The sequence below is a fragment of the Arachis ipaensis genome, chromosome B03 (genome assembly GCF_000816755.2).
Source record: "Arachis ipaensis cultivar K30076 chromosome B03, Araip1.1, whole genome shotgun sequence".
Classification (NCBI taxonomy): domain Eukaryota; kingdom Viridiplantae; phylum Streptophyta; class Magnoliopsida; order Fabales; family Fabaceae; genus Arachis; species Arachis ipaensis.
The window spans coordinates 12,893,439-12,913,293 of record NC_029787.2 but is presented as its reverse complement, the minus strand read 5'-3'; the positions used below and the strand labels follow the sequence as shown (position 1 = coordinate 12,913,293).

At 34.0% G+C, this 19,855-nt stretch overlaps 2 protein-coding genes across 2 annotated transcripts; both read left to right on the top strand.

Annotated features, from left to right (window-relative positions):
• On the top strand, positions 269-1,162 carry LOC110269376. The gene has a single exon (XM_021117169.1). It carries the CDS (start codon positions 269-271, stop codon positions 1,160-1,162), a length of 894 nt encoding a protein of 297 aa, XP_020972828.1.
• LOC110269375 (putative amidase C869.01) lies at positions 16,735-19,703 on the top strand. Its single transcript, XM_021117168.1, has 2 exons — positions 16,735-17,304; positions 19,485-19,703. Exons 1-2 carry the CDS (start codon positions 16,771-16,773, stop codon positions 19,701-19,703), a joined length of 753 nt encoding a protein of 250 aa, XP_020972827.1. The 5' UTR covers positions 16,735-16,770.

The following is a 19,855-nucleotide window of genomic DNA, read 5'->3' as shown; positions in this document are numbered from 1 at the left end:
ATGTAAACCGTGGGAGCCAACCACGGTTTCAATTTAATACATAAATCGTGGCTATTAGGCATGATTTGTGAATGGAATTCTTCATAAATCGTGGCAAGCTACCACGGTTTACTAAGGGAGGCAAATGCACATAAAACGTTGTAAGCAGCAATGATTTATGAAGGAGTTTGATTAGGCATAAACCTTTGTTAGCTGCAATGGTTTATGAGGAGAGAAATTCTATATATATGTGAGTCAGATTCAAGCTGGTGAAGAGATTATTGTCACAATGGCAAGTGAGGAAGAGAGTTTTCTTGTCTTAGTGCATTGCTCTGGAAAAATCCAAAAAAGCAAAAAATATGGTGTGAAGTTCACTGATAGAGAACCACTGAGTGTTTTCAGCAGTTCATCAAGCACTTTGTCAGATTTGAAGAACAGCATCTTGCAGAAGTTTGGGGTATTTGGTAGCAAGTGGGTGAAGAAGCTATTCTACAAGATTCCCATCGCAGTTGTCTCGACTGGTGTTAAGTATGATACCTTTGTACTAGCGGATGATGAAGATATTAGGGTTCTATTTCATTGTGTTAGGAGTTTTTCGGAGGTCAGAATACACGAGTTGTTCGCGAAGTTGGAGGTTGGTGTCGATAGTTCTGGGGCATCAGCTCCAGTTCATAGCTCGACTGCCGCGGGAGGTGCGTCTAGTTCGATGCCTGTGGTCAGGCCATCTGTTCCGCTGGTCACATCCCCTTCATTCGCGGTTGAGTTAGATCGAACGGAGGTTGTCGGTTCTGTACCTTTGGAGAATCCAGGGGTCTATAAGCAGGCATATGAGGCGGGCACCGGTGGTGGCTTGATTCATGATGTGGAAGGCTTTGGAGAACCGGATCGAGTAGAGAATGAAATGTGTGACGACGACTCCGACCAGGAGCCTGTAGATATCGTTGGGGACAGCGACGATGACACAGGTGCCAATCCACATACACAGCATGGACATTCAAGTTCTGGCACTCAACAGTACCCTCCACACTTCTCCACTCTTAACTTGGAGGCTCTGGGTCAACAGACGGACGGTGGTCCTACAGTTGGGGGCTCTTCTACAGAATTTCAGACTGGGCAATCATTCCAGAATAAAGATGAGGCTATTTTGAGTGTGAAGGACTACAGTATCCGTCGAGGTGTTTAGTACAGAGTCATCGAATCAGATCATCTGAAGTATCATAAAAAATGCAAAGAGTTCGGGAAGGGTTGTAGTTGGTTGATTCACGTAGCGCTACGTGCACGAAAGGGCACTTGGGAGGTTAGGAGGTACAACGGGCCACGAACTTGCTTGGCAACCTCCATTTCCAGTGATCACCGTCAGCTGGATTACCACGTTATCTGTATCGAAAAAGTTACAATTAGGTAAGACCATCAGATTTAACATAAACCAGTCCAAGTAAGAGCAATAACTACATGACTCACATCGTGGACACGCAATCGATCCAAAGTAAGGCGTGTAGACACCACTCTTTGATCCCCTGCATCGTTCCTTGGTAGATATGCAGCCCACCTACAATTTTCATTGAAATCATGTCATAACCAACAAGAACACATGATGTTGACCAAGTTATGAACCGAAAATATTAAACCGTACCTGGATGCAAGCGGAAATCTGAATCCATCAAACCTACTAGGCCTCAAAGTGGGAAACCTTCAGAAAATCTAAGAATGTAGAAGCTGTAGTGGCCCGGCCAAGTTAACAACGTTTCTGTTTGTCCCACGACAAAGACATCTATACAACCAGGCCAATGCCGCCGAGCTCCAGCTATATCTTTCCAACTCGTCCAACGATGCCAAATAAGGCAACCAGCGAAGGTGGACCCGATTTGCATTCTTGTCCGCAAACAGCTGAGAGGAAAACAACATCAGAATATAGGCACGCACGTATATACGCACGATCTCCTCACTAGCATCTGCTGGGAGAACCCGGAACCTCTCATGGAACCATGTGTAGCACACTGTCATCTGCTTGACTTTACTCTGCGGAGGTAACTCCCCAAACAACTCACGAAACCACACCAATGCCGGTCTTCTGTTTTCCATCAAATTCTCAAACTCAGTCAGGCACCCACTGACGGGCTCCCCATCGATCGGCAAACCCAGCTGATATGCCACACCTTGCAAAGTGACAGTGCACTCCCCAAATGGCATATGAAAGGTGTGGGTCTCAGGACGCCACCGCTCAATAAATGCGCTAAGTAGAGGCTCATCAACCCAGAACCAGTGACTGTTCAGCCTAGCCAAATAATACAAGCCGGCAGTCTCCAGATACGGTATAATCCGGTCGTATAAAGGCATATTCTGCTCTCCTAACGCCGCTAATAACCCTAGTAGGCTGCAAAATATGGGTAACAAAATCCCTCAACATACGACCAATACTAATAACATCAACATACCGACTTTGGTTTTCTATTTTCTCTAATAAATAGTAATAATAACAACGAAACAATAGGAATAACAATAATACCAACAGGAATAATTCTACTAACAATAACAATAATTATAATGCTAACACCTCCCAATTCTAGTACAAAATAAAAGTAATAATAATAACTACCATTATCATAATAGTAACAAATCCTATAATAGTAATAATGATACAACTACTACTGCTACTATGAAGTCATAATAACAAATTAAAAATAAAAGTAATAAATGTTAGGAAATTATTTGATTTCCTAACTTATTTGTGGGCAATACATATATTAATTATAATTACAAATTATGCTATTTCAAATTAAATGACTTATATAATGGTGATCTCATTTATTGTTATAAATGCTAAATTGAATAAGTCATTATTACTTTTGATTTGGAATTAAATGAGAATAAAACCGGATATTATCTTTTGTTCCTTAGATAATTATCTTTTTGGATTTTAGATATATTATCTTTTGGGCTTTAGATACTATTTTATTTGGGCTTAAGGGTTTAATGAGTGCCATGCTCAAATATAAATAGACCTTCAGGGTTTCGGTCCCCAATATACCAAAGTCGCCTTTGTTACTCTTTCCCCATCAAAAGAGTTGTAATTCATTAAATATAAATAGACATTCAGGGTTTCGGTCCCCTATATACCAAAGCCGTCTTTGTTGCTCTTTCCCATCAAAAGAGTTGCAGTTCAGCCTCTTAGGAATACAGAAGGCTTTGGTTGAGGAAGATCGAAAGAACCACAAGATCCAAACTCTTCCAATCGTATGATTCATGTTTATGAATTCAGGTACGCTTCCGCATTATGATATATATATTTTTGGTGATTCAATATGGATGATTTGGGTTATTGAAATTAATTTATTCCAACAAGTGGTATCAGAGCCATCCATAATTGAGCCATTAAAAATATTAATTTTTTTTTATTTCACCGGATCAAAACATGTTTGCGTTGTTCGGATCGAATTCAATTTTGTGAATCCGGTGAATTCGTTATTTAATTTTTAATGTGTATACATTGACCTTATGAATTGCAGTGCCTTCTTTATATGTATTGATTTATTTGTTAATGAATTTTGTACATGTGAATGTACTGCGCCTTTGATTTGTGAATTCAGAAATAAATGTGTATGATGTGTGTGCGTCGTATACTGGTACTATTGCACAAACACAGATTAATTTCCTTTTGTTAATGCCAGTGCCGTGATATTGCAATTCCTTATATAAATGTGTTATCATGTATGATTGTTTATATATATTATCATTGTTTAAGGTATAACTATATATACATGAAACCGAACTGGCGTTTAATTTATATAATAAATAAATGTTTTATTTTTTAAAACATTAATAAAGTATTATTGAATTATAATGATTAATTTTAATGTTAATGGATCAAGAATTTTTGACACATGAGTTATAATCATGTTTTTCTTTAAGGTCTTAAAAGACATTATTAAGATTTAATTCTTTTTAGGATTTAAGTATTTTTTTTTTTGTTTTTTTTTGTTACATAAGGAAACTGGTAACAATTTAAATTAGTATACCCATCTATTTTTATAAAGATTTGGTTTTGAAATAAATTGATTGAACATTATGCTGCCAAAGTAGCCTCTTTTGTGAAAATTGATTTATTCAAAACATAAGGAATATGGTGATATGTAATTCATGCGAATATTGGTCGGCCCAAAAGAAGACCTATATTTGGCCGAATTACATACACATATTAATGGTAAATAAATATTTGGGTAACTAAGAATAAAGTAATACTTATTATTTATGCGAACAATAATCGGCCCAAAGGAAGTTTATTGTTTGGCCAAATAATAAGCATTGCACACTTCTGTTTATTTTCTATTAATTATGCGGTCAATAGTCGGCCCAAAGGAAGGTTATTGTTTGGCCAATTAATAGAAAATATATGCGGTAATAAATAGGTTGCGAAGTTTGAGTTTCCATGTGCGCATTAAGTCGATCCAAAGAAATGCTTAATGTGTGACAGGAATTTTGACAATATTTAATTACTGCAATGAGAGTATCACTTACAGTTAATTTTTCTATCCAAAGATTGAAAATTAATGTTGTGCTGGATATCTCAATATGGATTTTTACCCATTAATTAACTAATATTTACTGCATGTTCTTTTGTTCTAATCCAGAAACTATGGCTTTAGCTACCAATGTTTCTGCACAAATTAGCAGTATTCCTATACTGAATGGTTCAAACTTTAAATTTTGGAAGGATACCGTGGAGATTGTCCTCGATTGTATGGATCTAGATATAGCTTTTCGAGAGGAGAAACCCACTTCCACTACGAAAAACCTCAATGAGGTTAAAATAGAGAAGTGGGAGAGATCCAATCGAATCAGCATTATGATCATGAAATGCTCAATTCCTGAGGCGTTTCGGGGCTCAATCACTGAGGATAAAGATGCCAAACAGTTCCTAAAGGATGTAGAAAAATTCTTTACTAAGAATGAAAAGGCGGAGGCAAGTAGTCTTTTGAGCAAACTTGTCTCCATGAGGTATAAAGGTAACGGGAACATAAGGGAGTACATTATGGAAATGTCTCATCTTGCTTCAAAATTGAAAGCACTAAAGTTAGAGTTGTCTGAAGATTTACTCGTGCATTTCATTTTGATTTCCCTTCCTGCACACTTTGGGCAATTCAAAGTGAGTTATAACACTTTGAAGGACACTTGGTCCTTAAATGAGCTTATATCTCACTGTGTGCAAGAAGAAGAGAGGCTACAGCAAGATAAGACTGAAAGTGCTCACATGGCTTCATCTTCTCAGTATAAAAGAAAGCGTGATACTACTGCGAATGTGCCTTCTCAGTAGAAAAAGGCTAAGAAACAAGATCAAGTTTCAACTTATTTCTTCTGTAAGAAGGTGGGACACATGAAGAAGGATTGTACCAAATATGTCACCTGGCGTGTAAAGAAGGGGTTGCCTGTGGAGCCGACCGCCAAATGATGCTGAAAGATACACCTATGTGGCAGACGGCAATATAGTTGCAGTCGAAGCTATAGGAACCTTTAGATTATGTTCCACGAGTGGATTTTACTTGGATTTATTAGAGACATTTTATGTACCGTCATTTAGACGGAATTTGGTTTCTGTTTCTCGTTTGGACAAATCAGGTTATTTTTTGTTCGTTCGGAGACAATAAAGTCAATCTCTTCTATAATTCGAATAATATTTGCTCTGGTCATTTGGTGGATAATCTATATAGGCTTGACTTAAATTCCTATAATAATGAAATACTGCAAACGGGTACAAAACGAAAACTAAATGAGAATTCGGCATCATTATGGCACAAACGCCTAGGTCACATCTCTAAACAGAGAATTCAGAGGCTCGTGTCGGATGGAATTCTTAGACCCCTAAATTTGGCGGACTTTGAAGTCTGTATTGAGTGCTTAAAGGGAATAAGGACAAACGAAAGGAAATTAGGTGCCGAGAAAGCTAAAGATGTCTTAGAACTGATACATACCGATATTTGTGGCCCATTCCCTACTGTCTCTTGGAATGGACAACGGTACTTTATTACGTTCATAGATGATTACTCTCGTTATGGGTATCTATATTTAATTCATGAAAAGTGTCAAGCCTTGGATGTTTTCAAGTCTTTCAAAGCTGAAGTTGAACTTCAACTTGGAAAGAAAATTAAAGCTGTCAAATCTGATCGTGGTGGTGAATACTACGGAAGATATGACGGTTCAGGTGAGCAACGTCCCGGGCCTTTTGCTCTTTTCCTAGAGGAGTGTGGTATTGTTCCGCAATACACCATGCCAGGCAAACCTAGCATGAATGGTGTTGCAGAGCGAAGGAACCGAACTCTTAAGGACATGGTGAGAAGTATGATTAGTCATTCTTCCTTGCCTGAATCACTCTGGGGAGAAGCCTTAAAGACCGCAGTGTACATCCTTAATAGGGTACCAAGCAAAGCAGTTAACAAAACCCCATATGAAATTTGGACTGGAAAAAAGGCCCAGTATAAAGCATATGCATATTTGGGGATGTCCAGTTGAGGCGCGACTTTATAGGCCGCATGAAAGAAAATTGGACTCAAAGACAATTAGTTGCTACTTTGTTGGTTACGCTGAGCGCTCACGGGGGTACAAGTTTTACAATCCTGCATCAAGGTCTATTTTGAAACGGGAAATGCGAGATTTCTTGAGAATGTTGAGTTTGGGGGGGGGGGAAGGAAATATTAGGAATGTTGCTTTTGATGAGGATTCTGTAACTAACAATGATCAGGTCCTTGTGCCTATTGTTGTTCAAGATACAGTTATAGTACAAGAGCAAAATGAGAATCCTACTGTAGATTCAGTTATAGTACAAGAGAACAATGAGAATATTGTTGTTGCTTGAGATACTGCTACAGTACAAGAAAATGATGAGAATCCTCATCAACCCCAACCCATACAGCAAGCTCAACAACCTCAAGAAGTGTCATTAAGGAGATCCAATAGAAAAAGAAGAAAATCCATCTATGGTCTCAAACAAGCTTCCCGTTAATGGTATCACAAGTTTAATTAAGTCATTACCTCAGGGTTTTGAAGTAAATATTATAGATGAATGTGTATACCGCAAGTTTAGTGGGAGTAAATACTTTTTTTGGTCTTATATGTTGATGACATTCTACTTGCCAGTAACGATATAAGCTTGTCGCATGAAACTAAGAAATTTCTATCGAACAAATTCGAAATGAAAGATCTTGGTGATGACTCTTTTGTATTAGGAATCGAGATACTAAGAGATTGCTCTCAAGATATTCTTAGATTGTCACAAAAGAACTATATCGAAAAGATTTTAAGTAGATATGTCATAGAAAGTTGTAGACCAATGGACACACCCATAGTTAAAGGAGACAAGTTTAGTCTCAAGCAATGCCCCAAAATAATCTTAAGAAGACAACAATGCATGATAAACCTTATGCATCAGCACTAGGAAATTTAATGTATGCTCAAGTCTACATACATCCCGATATATCATTTATAGTGGGAGTGTTGGGTAGATACTTGAGCAATCCGGATATGGATCATTGGATAGCTGTTAAACGCGTAATGTGTTATTTAGAGCGAACAAAGGATTACATGCTTATTTATCGGAGATCAGAAAATTTGGAGATCATTAGGAACTCTGATTCCGATTTCGATTTCATGGCATATGGTTGCGAAACTTTGTCACTGAGCTTCATATAGTAGATGACATTGAAAGGCCATTAAGGATATTTTGTGACAATAAGTCAGCAGTACTATACTCCAATAACAGTAAGAGCTTGACAAAATCGAAGCATATAGACATCAAGCTCTTAGTTGTCAAGGAGAAAGGTTAAGAAAAACAGATTTCCATAGGACATATAGGAACAAAGTATATGCTAGCAGACCCATGAACCAAGGGATTGATCCCTAAAGTCTTTCATGAGCATACTGCTCGGATGGGTATCAATATTTGTGATGTCTTGGTTTAGTGGGAGTTTATTTTATGCTATATGTCCTATGACAGATATTGAATTATTTTTCTGCAGAATTAAGTTGATGGTTTATTTCATATTATGTGAAATGTTCATTTTGCAATATTTGTATTGTGTTTGATCTCAATAAAGTTGGACCAGCTGGAAATAGACATGCATGAGATCACTTGGCATGTAATTTCCATATTACTCATCCAAATTTGATCTATGTCGTTAAGTATATTAGGATGGTGATTGACGTGGTTTAGTCACGGCATTTAATGTGATAAAAGCTGCGGTAGTTCCATATCTAATGTATGAGACGGACCAGATTGTTAAAATAATGATAGAAATAGCATTCAGATGCGCGCATAAAGTTTATAAAGATGTGATTATGTCAAGAAATAATATATGTATAGCCCAAGTGGGAGATTGTTAGGAAATTATTTGATTTCCTAACTTATTTGTGGGAAATACATATATTAATATTCTAGGTGGTTGCATTTCTCTTCTCCAATTCTTCTTATTTATATTCTTGTTTTGCTTTGTCACAAAAAATGAATCACGGTCTACTATTACTACTACTACTGCTACTGCTACTACTACTTATACTACTTATGATAATAATAATTATAATAATAATTATAATAATAATAATAGTAATATAAATAATAATAATATTAATAATAATAATAACTAACCTCTTCGTCGATGTATCCAGCCACGTGAGCAATGCTATTTAGTCGATACAAGCGAGCTTCGTCCTCCATGGCTCCACCATCCAAATCTCACCAAAACCTTCCAAACCTCTCCCTGAAACTCTCTCAACCCCCAAGCTCTTTCAATTTTTGTTTCAGCACAAATGATCCGTCATGACCATCAACAGATTATGTATTTATACTACTTAGCATGTAAACCGTGGGAACTAAGGGAGATTTACGTTCAAGGCCTTCTCTTCATAAACTGTGGGAAGCAACCACGGTTTATGCCTAAGTTTTTTCCTTCATAATCCGTGGTAGGTAGCCACGAATTATGCCCAATCTCTTCCAACCATAAACTCCCGTAGCCTCCAATGATTTACGTAGAAACTGGAAATCGTGGTTAGCTCCCACAGTTTACATAAAATTAAAATTGCACATGCACGTAAGAAATTTCTGTTTTGTGTATTCAGGTAAATGATTCACACAGTTTATTTAATTAGGTAGATTGCCCAATAATTTTCTTTGTAGTTTTGTCCAATTATGCATGTGCTGTCAAAACAGTTATTTGACCTAAGCATTTATAGATTTTGTGCATATGCTTCTTTTATTCAAAATATTAGTTTTGTCTATAGAAAATAAGGAATTAATTGCTATTTCAATAAATAGCAACCAAATTTAGCAGAATCATACTCTTTCAAGACTCAACCAACCAAATTCCATCAGAATAATTAACATTTACGTTTTACCTTTTTTTGTGTTGACAATTTGATCTTTTTTACTGAAAATTTTCATCTTAGTATAAGTGATAACATGCACCCAATAGAATATTTAAACATCAAGAGACAAAAGAAACAAAAAAAAAAAAAAATTAATTTCTATATTGAAATAATAAGCAATTGAAAATGACATATCAGATTCAATGGAGCTACTAGAAATTCATAAAAATTATATTTATACATTAAAATTATATTTAGCATATACAAATTATTCAAAAAATAGCATAAAATTCATATCCATTTAGAATTTTTTAACTTTATTTTTTACATGCAGTACCATTCCAACAATATAATTAAAGAAAAATAAATAAAAAAATTAATTTACAAAGACAAATTGAAATTAAATATCAATACTATAAGGCACTAAATACAATTGCCAACTGAGCTAATGCATATTGATTCAGTTAGGAGAAAGTGGTGCATACATAGTAAATATTGTGCAGTAATGATTCTTCTATTTTAAAGTGGCTTTTGATCAGAGTCCTGCAAAATCAAAATCATGTTTTCAATTTTTGATTTGAAATACCGGAAAAAGAGGTTAAAAAATTTTGATATGGAAGCAAAATAAGTGATATACTTTAATATGGTAATTTTTGGTATTTTTTAAAATTGTGGGAGTACACAAATCGGACCCTCCAATTTGTGTTTAAAAAAGTGAAAAAAATTCATAGTACACAAATCGGAGGGTCCGATTTGTGTAAAAAAATTTGAAAAAACTTAAAGTAGATAAATCGGACCATGAAAGTTGTTTGATTTTAAAATTTTGCTTAAGAAATCGCATGGTCCGACTTGTGGTTGGGCACATATGAATTTCGGAAGCTAGAAATCGGACCCTCCAAATTGTTTGTTGTTGTCAATTTTTTCACGAAATGGAATATCCAACGCAACTCGGACCATCCGAGTTGTTCTACTGACACCACATGGCTGTGAAGTACCTATATTCCCCATGTTTGAGTTCAACACCATTCTTACTTCCATATTCAAATTAAAAAACGGGAAAAAGACGCTTATACGTATGTTTTCAATTTTTGAAATTAAACACTTTTTTAAATTGATATAACTTGTCTTGTTTTTTGAGTTACTATTTTTTTTTTCAAATTTTTATTTTGATTTTTTTGAAAAAAAATTAAGTTTTAAAAAATCTTTTATAAGATAGATAAGATTTTTTTAAATAAATATAAAAAATTTATGTAAATATCAATGATCTTATATTAATGTTTCCAAAATCAAAATATTACAAACCAATTCATTTTAAATATAAATTATTGGATACTGATACTTGAGCATTATGAGTGATTTTCTTAGTTATTTCATATAGAAAATTAATGTATTATGTTCAATTATGAAGTGTTTTGGTACTTAATTTAGATATTACTTTGATTGTTTTGAGTTAATGAATTTTGTAAGAAATAATAGAAATAGAAGTAACAAAAGCACTAATAGAAAAAGTACACTCCCAAAGTGGCAAAAGAACGAAAACAAGACTAATAAAAAAAGCATATCCCCAAAATGGCAAAAGAATGAAAACAAGTACAAGAGAAGTGGCGTGTGTGTAAGGAAGGGGTGTGCGAACTCAAGTGTGCTTGGCGTGTGGCTAGCATACCTAAGAAGTGGCATGCTGGGCCACTAACCCAGAGGGCATTTCAAGCCTCAAAAGTGGCGTGGGAACTGATGTGTGGGTGGCGTGTCTCACTCCACACGCCTTCGAGTCCCAATTTCCTGCAATCTTGGCGTGTAGAGTGGCGTGTAAGGGAAGTGGCACGCTGGGCCATTCTTACAAACTGACATCTCTTCACTCGAACAAACATAACTTAAGCTACAAAAATCTAAATGAAGCACTTCCAATGGCGTTAGAAAGCTGACTTCCAAAATTTTCCAACGATATATAATAGTTTATAGTGGAAGCTGAAGATGAGGTGAAAATCACTAATCTTTTAGCATTGCAAGGCTGGCGTGTAGTCAGCATGTAGAATTCCGCACGCCTTCAAACCTGCAAACACGCCAGGGTGACCTCTTTACCTTCAAAAGAGCATAAATTGAGTTAGAAAAGGTCAAATGACATGCTTTTAGTAATGTTAGAAAGATGACTTTTAGAACTTTCCAACGATATATAATAATCTATAGTGGACATTCAGTTTGGAACCGCGAACGATTTCAGCATTACAAACTCGGCGTGTGGACTGGAGTGTGGAGTGAAGTGGCACGCTGGGTAAACTTCTCAGGGAGATTTCCAAACTTTCAAAACTCCAAAGTGTCACCAAAGTGCCACTTCAATGACACTCCATATTGGTCCACTTCAAGTACCCAAATTCCTTTATTTATTCTTCAATGTTTCAAGCCTCCAAGAGAAAAATCAAAACTTCACAAACCCAACACAATTCCATGCAAATCAAGTCACAATTCACAATCAATCAATACCACAAAGGACCCATTATCAAACAAGGAAGGTCACTAGTGATAGTTAATTAGAAAGTGCATTTGATTGTAATTTGAATTCCATTTAAATTTATAATTTAGGATAACTTATAAATAATACCTTAGATACCTTTAGAAAAGGGCCTTTGGAGAGGAGTCTTCGGTCTCTCTTATCCTCTTCCTCAATTTCTCTTCTTCCATCTTCGTTCTTACCCATTTTATAATTCTAGAGTTATGAGTTTGTAATTTTTATCATTGGGAAAAAGAGTTCTATTGTATTTCAATGGGTTAATGTGATTTTTTCTTCATCTTCAATTCGTCTTTCATTTGCTTCTTTAGAAAGAGTCTTCGTTCTTTATCAAAGGAACTAAATTTATTAGAAGATAGTTTAGATCCAATTTGGATTTTATGATCACTTGGAAATGTTAATTCATGTAATCAAAGCTTGAAAACTCTTTCTCCCAATTCTTGTGATTTTGGATTTAGATTTGATACGTGACATTTAATCAATCTATATTTAGATTTATGAAATTATGTAGCACTAAATTAGAGGATATGCTTCATCTCTTTTCATAAGAGATTGATTAAGGAATTGGCAATTGATCAAGTCAAGAGAAATTGGATTATCAAGGAATTGGAATTCAATTACTTATGATTTGCCAAGAGATCAATGATTGTATGATTGTAGTGGCGATGAGGCTATTGATCCTAAGAATACAACATCTCTTGATTTCAATGTTCTCTCTATTCTTAATTCTTGTCATTTACTTTCCAGTCATTTACATTATTGCAATTTACATTCCTAGTCATTTACATTTCCGTCATTTACATTCAAGTCATTTATTGCTTTCATTTATTTCTTTGTTAAGTCATTTCAATTACAATTTACTTGATTAATCATCATCCAAATATGAATTGTCTAACTAGAATAATCAATTTATCATTGTTTGCTTAATCCATTAATTATCGTGGGAACGATAACCCACTCACCATAGTAGTATTACTTGATATGATTCGACGCACTTGCTGGTAGATACGCGAAAATTCCGTATCAAGTTTTTGGCACCGTTATCAGGAATTAACGGTGATTAACAAACTACCGGTTGATTGATTATCTAGATTAGACACTTTTTTTCTTTTTTTTTGTTGTTCTAGTCGTTTACTTGCTTTTAATTCTTTCTTTTCTTTTGCCACTTAACTGTTTGTGTTATTACCTCACTAAAGAATTCCCTACTTGTGACATAAGAAATTTCAATTTTCCTATATCTTGGTAATTTTGTTTCTACAGAATCAAGGAAGAATGGAGTTTATATTACCCTTTGAGCAAGCAAATTACATGGTATATTTTTTACCACCACAAAATGATCCTGTTATTATGCTGATTGTGGGTGGGAATATCAAGAACAAAGTACGAGTAAGTAAACCATTCGGGGTATTTCCTAGGGCCACAACATGATTCATACTCCTATGAATGGAGTAACTATCCAAATGATGATTGAAAAAATCAAGACCAAAATAATTTCAATGTTCCATATCCCATCCATCAAGAGTCATCATCTCTTGATCGTGTCATAGACAAACTACAACAAACAGTGAACTTATTCATGCAAAATTGTCCAACTTTCCCTCATGATTTTTCACTTGACCATACCTTACCACAAAACTCCTTTCAAAATTCACAAAATTCATTTCAATCATTTTACCACCCACAAAATTCAATCCATTATATACAAACTTTCTTTCAAAATCTACAAAATTTATTTCACTACCCACAAAAATTCTTTCAAAATCCACAAAATTCATTTTACTACCCATAAAACTCATTCTGTACCCCTCAAAATAATTTCACCACAGCACTTGCATATCCACAAAATCATTTCCAACCTTTATCTCTCGAGCTAGCATCAGAACTACTTTTTCAAACTGTCAATAGTTTCATTCAAGAGTCCAGAGTAAATAGAAAAAATCAGGAAGCCTCAAGGAGAAATTTAGAAGTGCAAATAAGACAAATGGCATAATATCTTACTAAGAAACCAACCAATGTCTTTCCTAACCCAAAGAAAGAATACAGGGCCATATACTTGAGAAATGGAGTAATACTTAGCAAGAAGAATGAAGTGGTTACAAAGGAGAAGTTAGAAGTGTAAGAGCAAGACCAAGAGACCCCTGTGTCGAGTGAAATTCTAATGAAGAAGGAGGTTGTGGAGGCATACAAGCCTAGAATTCCATATCCTTAGAGGTGGCAAAAGAATATGTAAAGTCCCTCTCAAAAAAAGCAATGCAAAATCTTACAAAAAAAAAGGGAGAAAATCAACCAAGGGACTCCACACTTACTCCAACGAAGTAGAGAGTTGCATGGAGGGTGATTTAATTGAACCATCAATTCAAGAAATTTTTGATAAAGGGTATCTTCCAACCATTACACAACACCTAAACCTTGAAAAGGAAGAAGTGAAGACAATCAAAAAAAGCATTGAAAGAAGGATTATGACCAATAAACAAAAGACAATATCTATGAAAAAAAGGTTAACAAAAAGAAATCAAACTTCAACCCCAACAAGCAAGTTGAATTAAAATAATAATAATAAAAGAAAATTTGCTAGGAAAAAATCAAATATGGGGCATCAATTTTCTCCTATTCTTCTTTGAAGTCATTCTTCTTAACCAATTAAAAGAAGAGGAAGAAAATTCAAGAACCAAAAGTCAAGCTAATGATATTAAAAGAGCGCTTGTTGGAAAGCAACCCAACCATTGGTAACAAAATTTCTTGCTTGGAAAAACTACCAAAAGTATCCATAAAGTTTACGAACGCTGACAAAAGTACCCATAAACTAAGGAAATTAACGTTGTACCCATGAAAGATGAGTTCCATATGACAAAATCCAAATCTTAATTTTTTGTTGATTTTTTAATAAAATTCCTAAACTACCCTACACTCAACCTCAACTCACTTTTTCAATATTTCATAACTCAATTTGTACCAACTCTTGTCATAGAATCCAAAACTACTCCTACAACAAACCAGTCCGAAATCAATGGTAGTGGTGGTGGTGGTAGAGGATCGGACCTCAACCGATTCACTCATAAGTTTATAATTCATACCCAAACTAAATTAATCAAACACCAAAAAATACTCAAAACATAAAAATTTTCAAATCCATTCATCCAATTTCAATTCACTTTAGCAAAACTAGAAATAGAAAAAGTCATCAACCATAAAAAATCAACAAATCCATTCATCCAATTTGAAATTTATTTCAGCAAAAATTAGAAGTAGAAGTAGCCATCAACTGAATCTTCTCTAAATCAATCTCAGCCTTCATAAAAAATAGAAGCAAATTTTAAAAAAAATAGAACAGTATCATTTTAGTAGTAACTAAATCAATTTCTGAAAAGAAGAAAAATAAAATAAAAATATTTAAAAAAAAAGAAATACCTTTTTCGTCGCCGACCGACTGTAACATCGTCAATGGCAGAACCTCCATCCACAATGCCGCCTCCCTTTCTTCTCTAATTTCTCTTTACCGAACCCGCTTTCTGCATGGAAGAGTACCACGACCCCTCTCTCTTTTCAGGTGTGCGACGACGGTGTTCTCTTTGACTGGGTCAGACGCGCCACGACGACGTTCTCCTCGGCTACAACATGCGTGCCACTGTAGCATTCTCGTCAGGTTGGATCACAGGTGTGCGATGAAGGTGTTGTAGTCACTTTAATAGTGAGAGGGAGAACAGTGAGAGGGGAAGAGATTGGCGGTAATGGAGTAGGTGGGTGGCGGACTGCAATGAGGAGGTAGGAGGAGAGTTTCTGTTACTCTGTGAGGGTTTTTGAGGGATAAGTGAGGAGAGAGGAAGAAGAGAAGAGAGGGAGTGACAGTAGAATGGGGTTAGGGTGAGGTAGTTTAGGAATTTTATTAAAAAATCAACAAAAAATTAGAATTTGGATACTTTTGTCATTCGGAACCCATCTTTCATAGGTACAACATTAATTTCCTTAGTTTATTGATACTTTTGTCAGCGTTCGTAAACTTTGTGGGTACTTTTGGTAGTTTTTCCTTCTTACTTTACTTAGTTTTAACTTTCAAATAATTGGCATGTAATTACATAGAACAAGTTTGATATTATCATGCAACAATTTGAATTTTAATCTTCGCTAAAATACTTGCATAATTTTAAGATGAAAGTATCAAACCAAATTTGGTATTGACACATAATTCCCATGTAATGTACCTTTTAGAAAATATCCGTTTTAAAGACAACTTTGATAATTTACCTGTAAAAAGAAATGAAAGTTTTATCACCTTTAGGCTTTAACTTCTTATATATACCTTATTTTTTGTTTATTACACTCCACAAATAATGTGCTTTTTTCTTTCTTTTGAGTTATGATTATACATTTTATCTATTATATTTTTTTAATTTTACAACTAAAATCTGTCACATGTCATTTTTTATTGTAATTAAAATCAAATTTTTTCCTCCAAAATTAAGAAATTCTCCTCTCCTCCTTACTAATTTTACAACCAAAATGTGCCACATGTCATTCTTAATTGAAATTAAATCTTTTTCTCCAAAATTAAAGAATTCTTCCCTCCTTCTTACTAATTTTACAACCAAAATGTACCACATGTCATTCACTCATTGTAATTGAAATCAAATCTTTCCCTCCAAAATTAAAGAGTTCTCCCCTCCTCTCTCTTCCTTTCTCTATTTCTCTCATTATCTATACTGTCAGAATAAAGTGGACTGTAACTTTAAAATATTTATATTCCTATAATATTATTACGGATAAAAATACTACTTAATCTTATATTGATAACTATTTTAAGTAATTTAGAGTAAAAATTTGTGCACATTAAAAATAATGATTTGAAATGAAAGGGAGTGAAAGCAAATCGAACTCTATTTAAAGCAACCCTAGCATGGTGCAAACTACACACTACTCACTAAAAAGAACTAGCTAAAGCTAATATGGCAAAGGCTTTCTTCTTCTTCTTCTCATTGCTGCTTCTTCAAACACTACTCATCATGATCATTGCAACAAGCCATGTTGATGCAATGTTTCAACTAAAAGAAGCAACCATCGACGAAATCCAAAGCGCTTTTGCGCGAAACGAAATCACGTCAAAGCAACTAGTTAAGTTGTATAAAGATGAGATCTTTAAAAGAAATCCTATCCTCAGTGGCGTCTCGGATCTAAATCCGGACGCAGAATTTGAGGCTGAGAAAGCCGACGAAGAGCGGGCGGCCGGAAAAAAAGGGACAAAGTTGAGTGGAATACCGATGTTAGTAAAAGACAACATTGTATACAAAAAAAACCAAATGAGTACGACGGCCGGTTCGTATGCGCTTGTTGGGTCGGTGGTGGCAGAGGACGCTTTTGTGGTGAAGAAGTTGAGGGAGGCTGGGGCCATCATTATTGGCAAAGCCACCTTGAAGGAATGGGCTGGCTTTAGGTCTTACAATATGCCTGGTGGTTGGTCTGCCTATGGTGGCCAAGGCAAGGTAATTAACCTCATATTTTAATTAATTAAGATTTTAAATTGGTTAATAATTTTAATTTGTTTCCTATTTAGGAAAATAGTGGAAAAACTTTCTAAGTGCAGGTTTGGAAGGTGGCAAGTGGGAAGAGGCGAGATAGTGGAACAAGCTTATATATATGATGAATCAGAAATGAAATTCCGCATGCGTTAAATGATGAAACAAACTTTACAAAACTAAGTATATTGATTAGTTTATATACAACTAATTAATATTTTAATAATAATCCAACCATATATTTTATCTCATATTTTTAAATATTAATAATTAATTGATGATAAAAAATAATAAATTTTAGCGATCTTTTGACTTTTTTGTCTATAACTATGTTCTAACTCAAGCAATAACTATGTTCACTTTTTTTTTTATATTCATATATGACGTACCATTTTATTATTGTAGAAAAAATAAGATTCAAATTTTATCCAATATGCTAATCAAAATATAAATTCTAATTAGAGATGATAATGAATAATTGTGGGCTGATATTCTTTTTTATCAGTGCTTCATTTCTATTTAAAAGTAAGGGTGTACGCAGATCGGATCAGATATGGCCGAAAATTCTATCCGATCCGCACAATTTTCATCGAATCGAATCGGATATGATATCCGCGTTTTTTAGTGTCGGATCCGATCCGATTCAATTCGCAAATGTGCAGATTGCATATTGGATATATCCGCATAATTGAACATTATATTTTTAATCATATTTCTATGTAAAAATTCAATAAAAATATTTCTTTCACACTTTTAAACTTATTTATTCCTAAAATATTTTTAATCAAACATTTTCTAAATAACAAAAATAAAATAATACAATATATGAATAATAATTACTAACTAAAACATACAAACAAGTAAATATATATAATACCAAACATATATATTTATTTATTTTTTTAATTATTATTGTGCGAATTTGCAGATCCGCAGATGTAGAACAGATATCCACGATCCGATTCGTAAAGGGTGCGGATCGAATCCTATCCGATCCAATCAATCTACGAATCGGATTGTATTTATAATTTTTGAATTAAATGCAGATATTTACCGTGGATCTGTGAATATGATCTGATCCATGAACACCACTATTTAAAAGAATGTCTCTTGTCATCTTTCCATTTCCATTGCAGGTCCCATTTGATAATCTTGGTAGAAAAGATGAATAATTGTATGTAACTATGAATATTCTTTAAAGTTTTTATTTAAAAAGTTTAACAAAAAATAATAACATAACAATTATAAAATAAATCATTCCAATATTATTCATAACATAATCATTATAAATATTAATTTCACAAAAAATAATATAAAAAAACATTTCTAATTAACACGATGACATAACTTAATTTTTGGTAGTTGATTAATGTTATAGATCTAATGATGAATGAAAGTCTTAGAACGAAAAAGGAAAAAGACTCGAATTAAAGCAGAAATTAGAGTTATTAAATTAAAAAAATATGTGTATATATAAATTGAGACAGTTTAATAATCTCATATTCATAGGAATTTAATGGATTTGTATGGAATAAATAGTTTAAAATAATCACTCCTATAAAGATGCTTAAAATGTATTTTTTTTAAGATATTTTTTTAATAATTAAAATTTAACCTATAAATCGATTAAACTGTGTTATTTTTGTTAAAATTAGATGAAATAATTTAGAATTTTTAAAATTAATATATATAATAAAAATATTTTAGTCATTTTTTATAATAAGAGTATTATAATCATTTTTTATAAAAAAATAATATTAATTTAGATCAGTTTAAGATTTGATTTATCGATTTTTCGGTCAAATCAATTTGTTTAGTCTAATTTTAATAAAAATAACACAATTTTAATCGATTATATAAGTTAAATTTTAATTATTAAAAAACGTCTTTAAAAAAAGATTTTAAGCGAGTAACTCTCATAATTAAATACCTATACGCTCGTCCTTATTCCATGTATATTTATAGGAGGATTCTTATCCGCTGTTTCGAAGAATTTTTTTTCATCCCTAATCCTAAGTAATAAGTACACCAAAAATAAATAGTCTAGTCATACATATTACAAACCTACCTTGTGAGATATATATTACTTTCATTTTATATGTTTTATTTCTGAATAATGATGATATGGATGCATGGATGGCATGCAGAACCCTTATAACCTAAGCAATGAAGTGTGTGGATCAAGCAGTGGATCAGCAATATCAATGGCAGCAAACTTTGCAACGGTGTCATTAGGGACTGAAACCGACGGCTCAATAATTTGTCCTTCATCATACAACTCAGTCGTTGGAATCAAACCCACCGTTAACCTCACTAGCAGATCCGGCGTGGTCCCTATTTCTCGAAGACAAGATTCCGTTGGGTAGATATTGCATCATACAATTTTAAATTTATTACGTCATACGAAAATTAAAACAATTATTTTATAATAATATGCATGCCAATCAAAAAGCACATGCACGCATCACTATATCATATGGCGTTCTTTTGCAATCAACATCACTAATAATTTAATGAG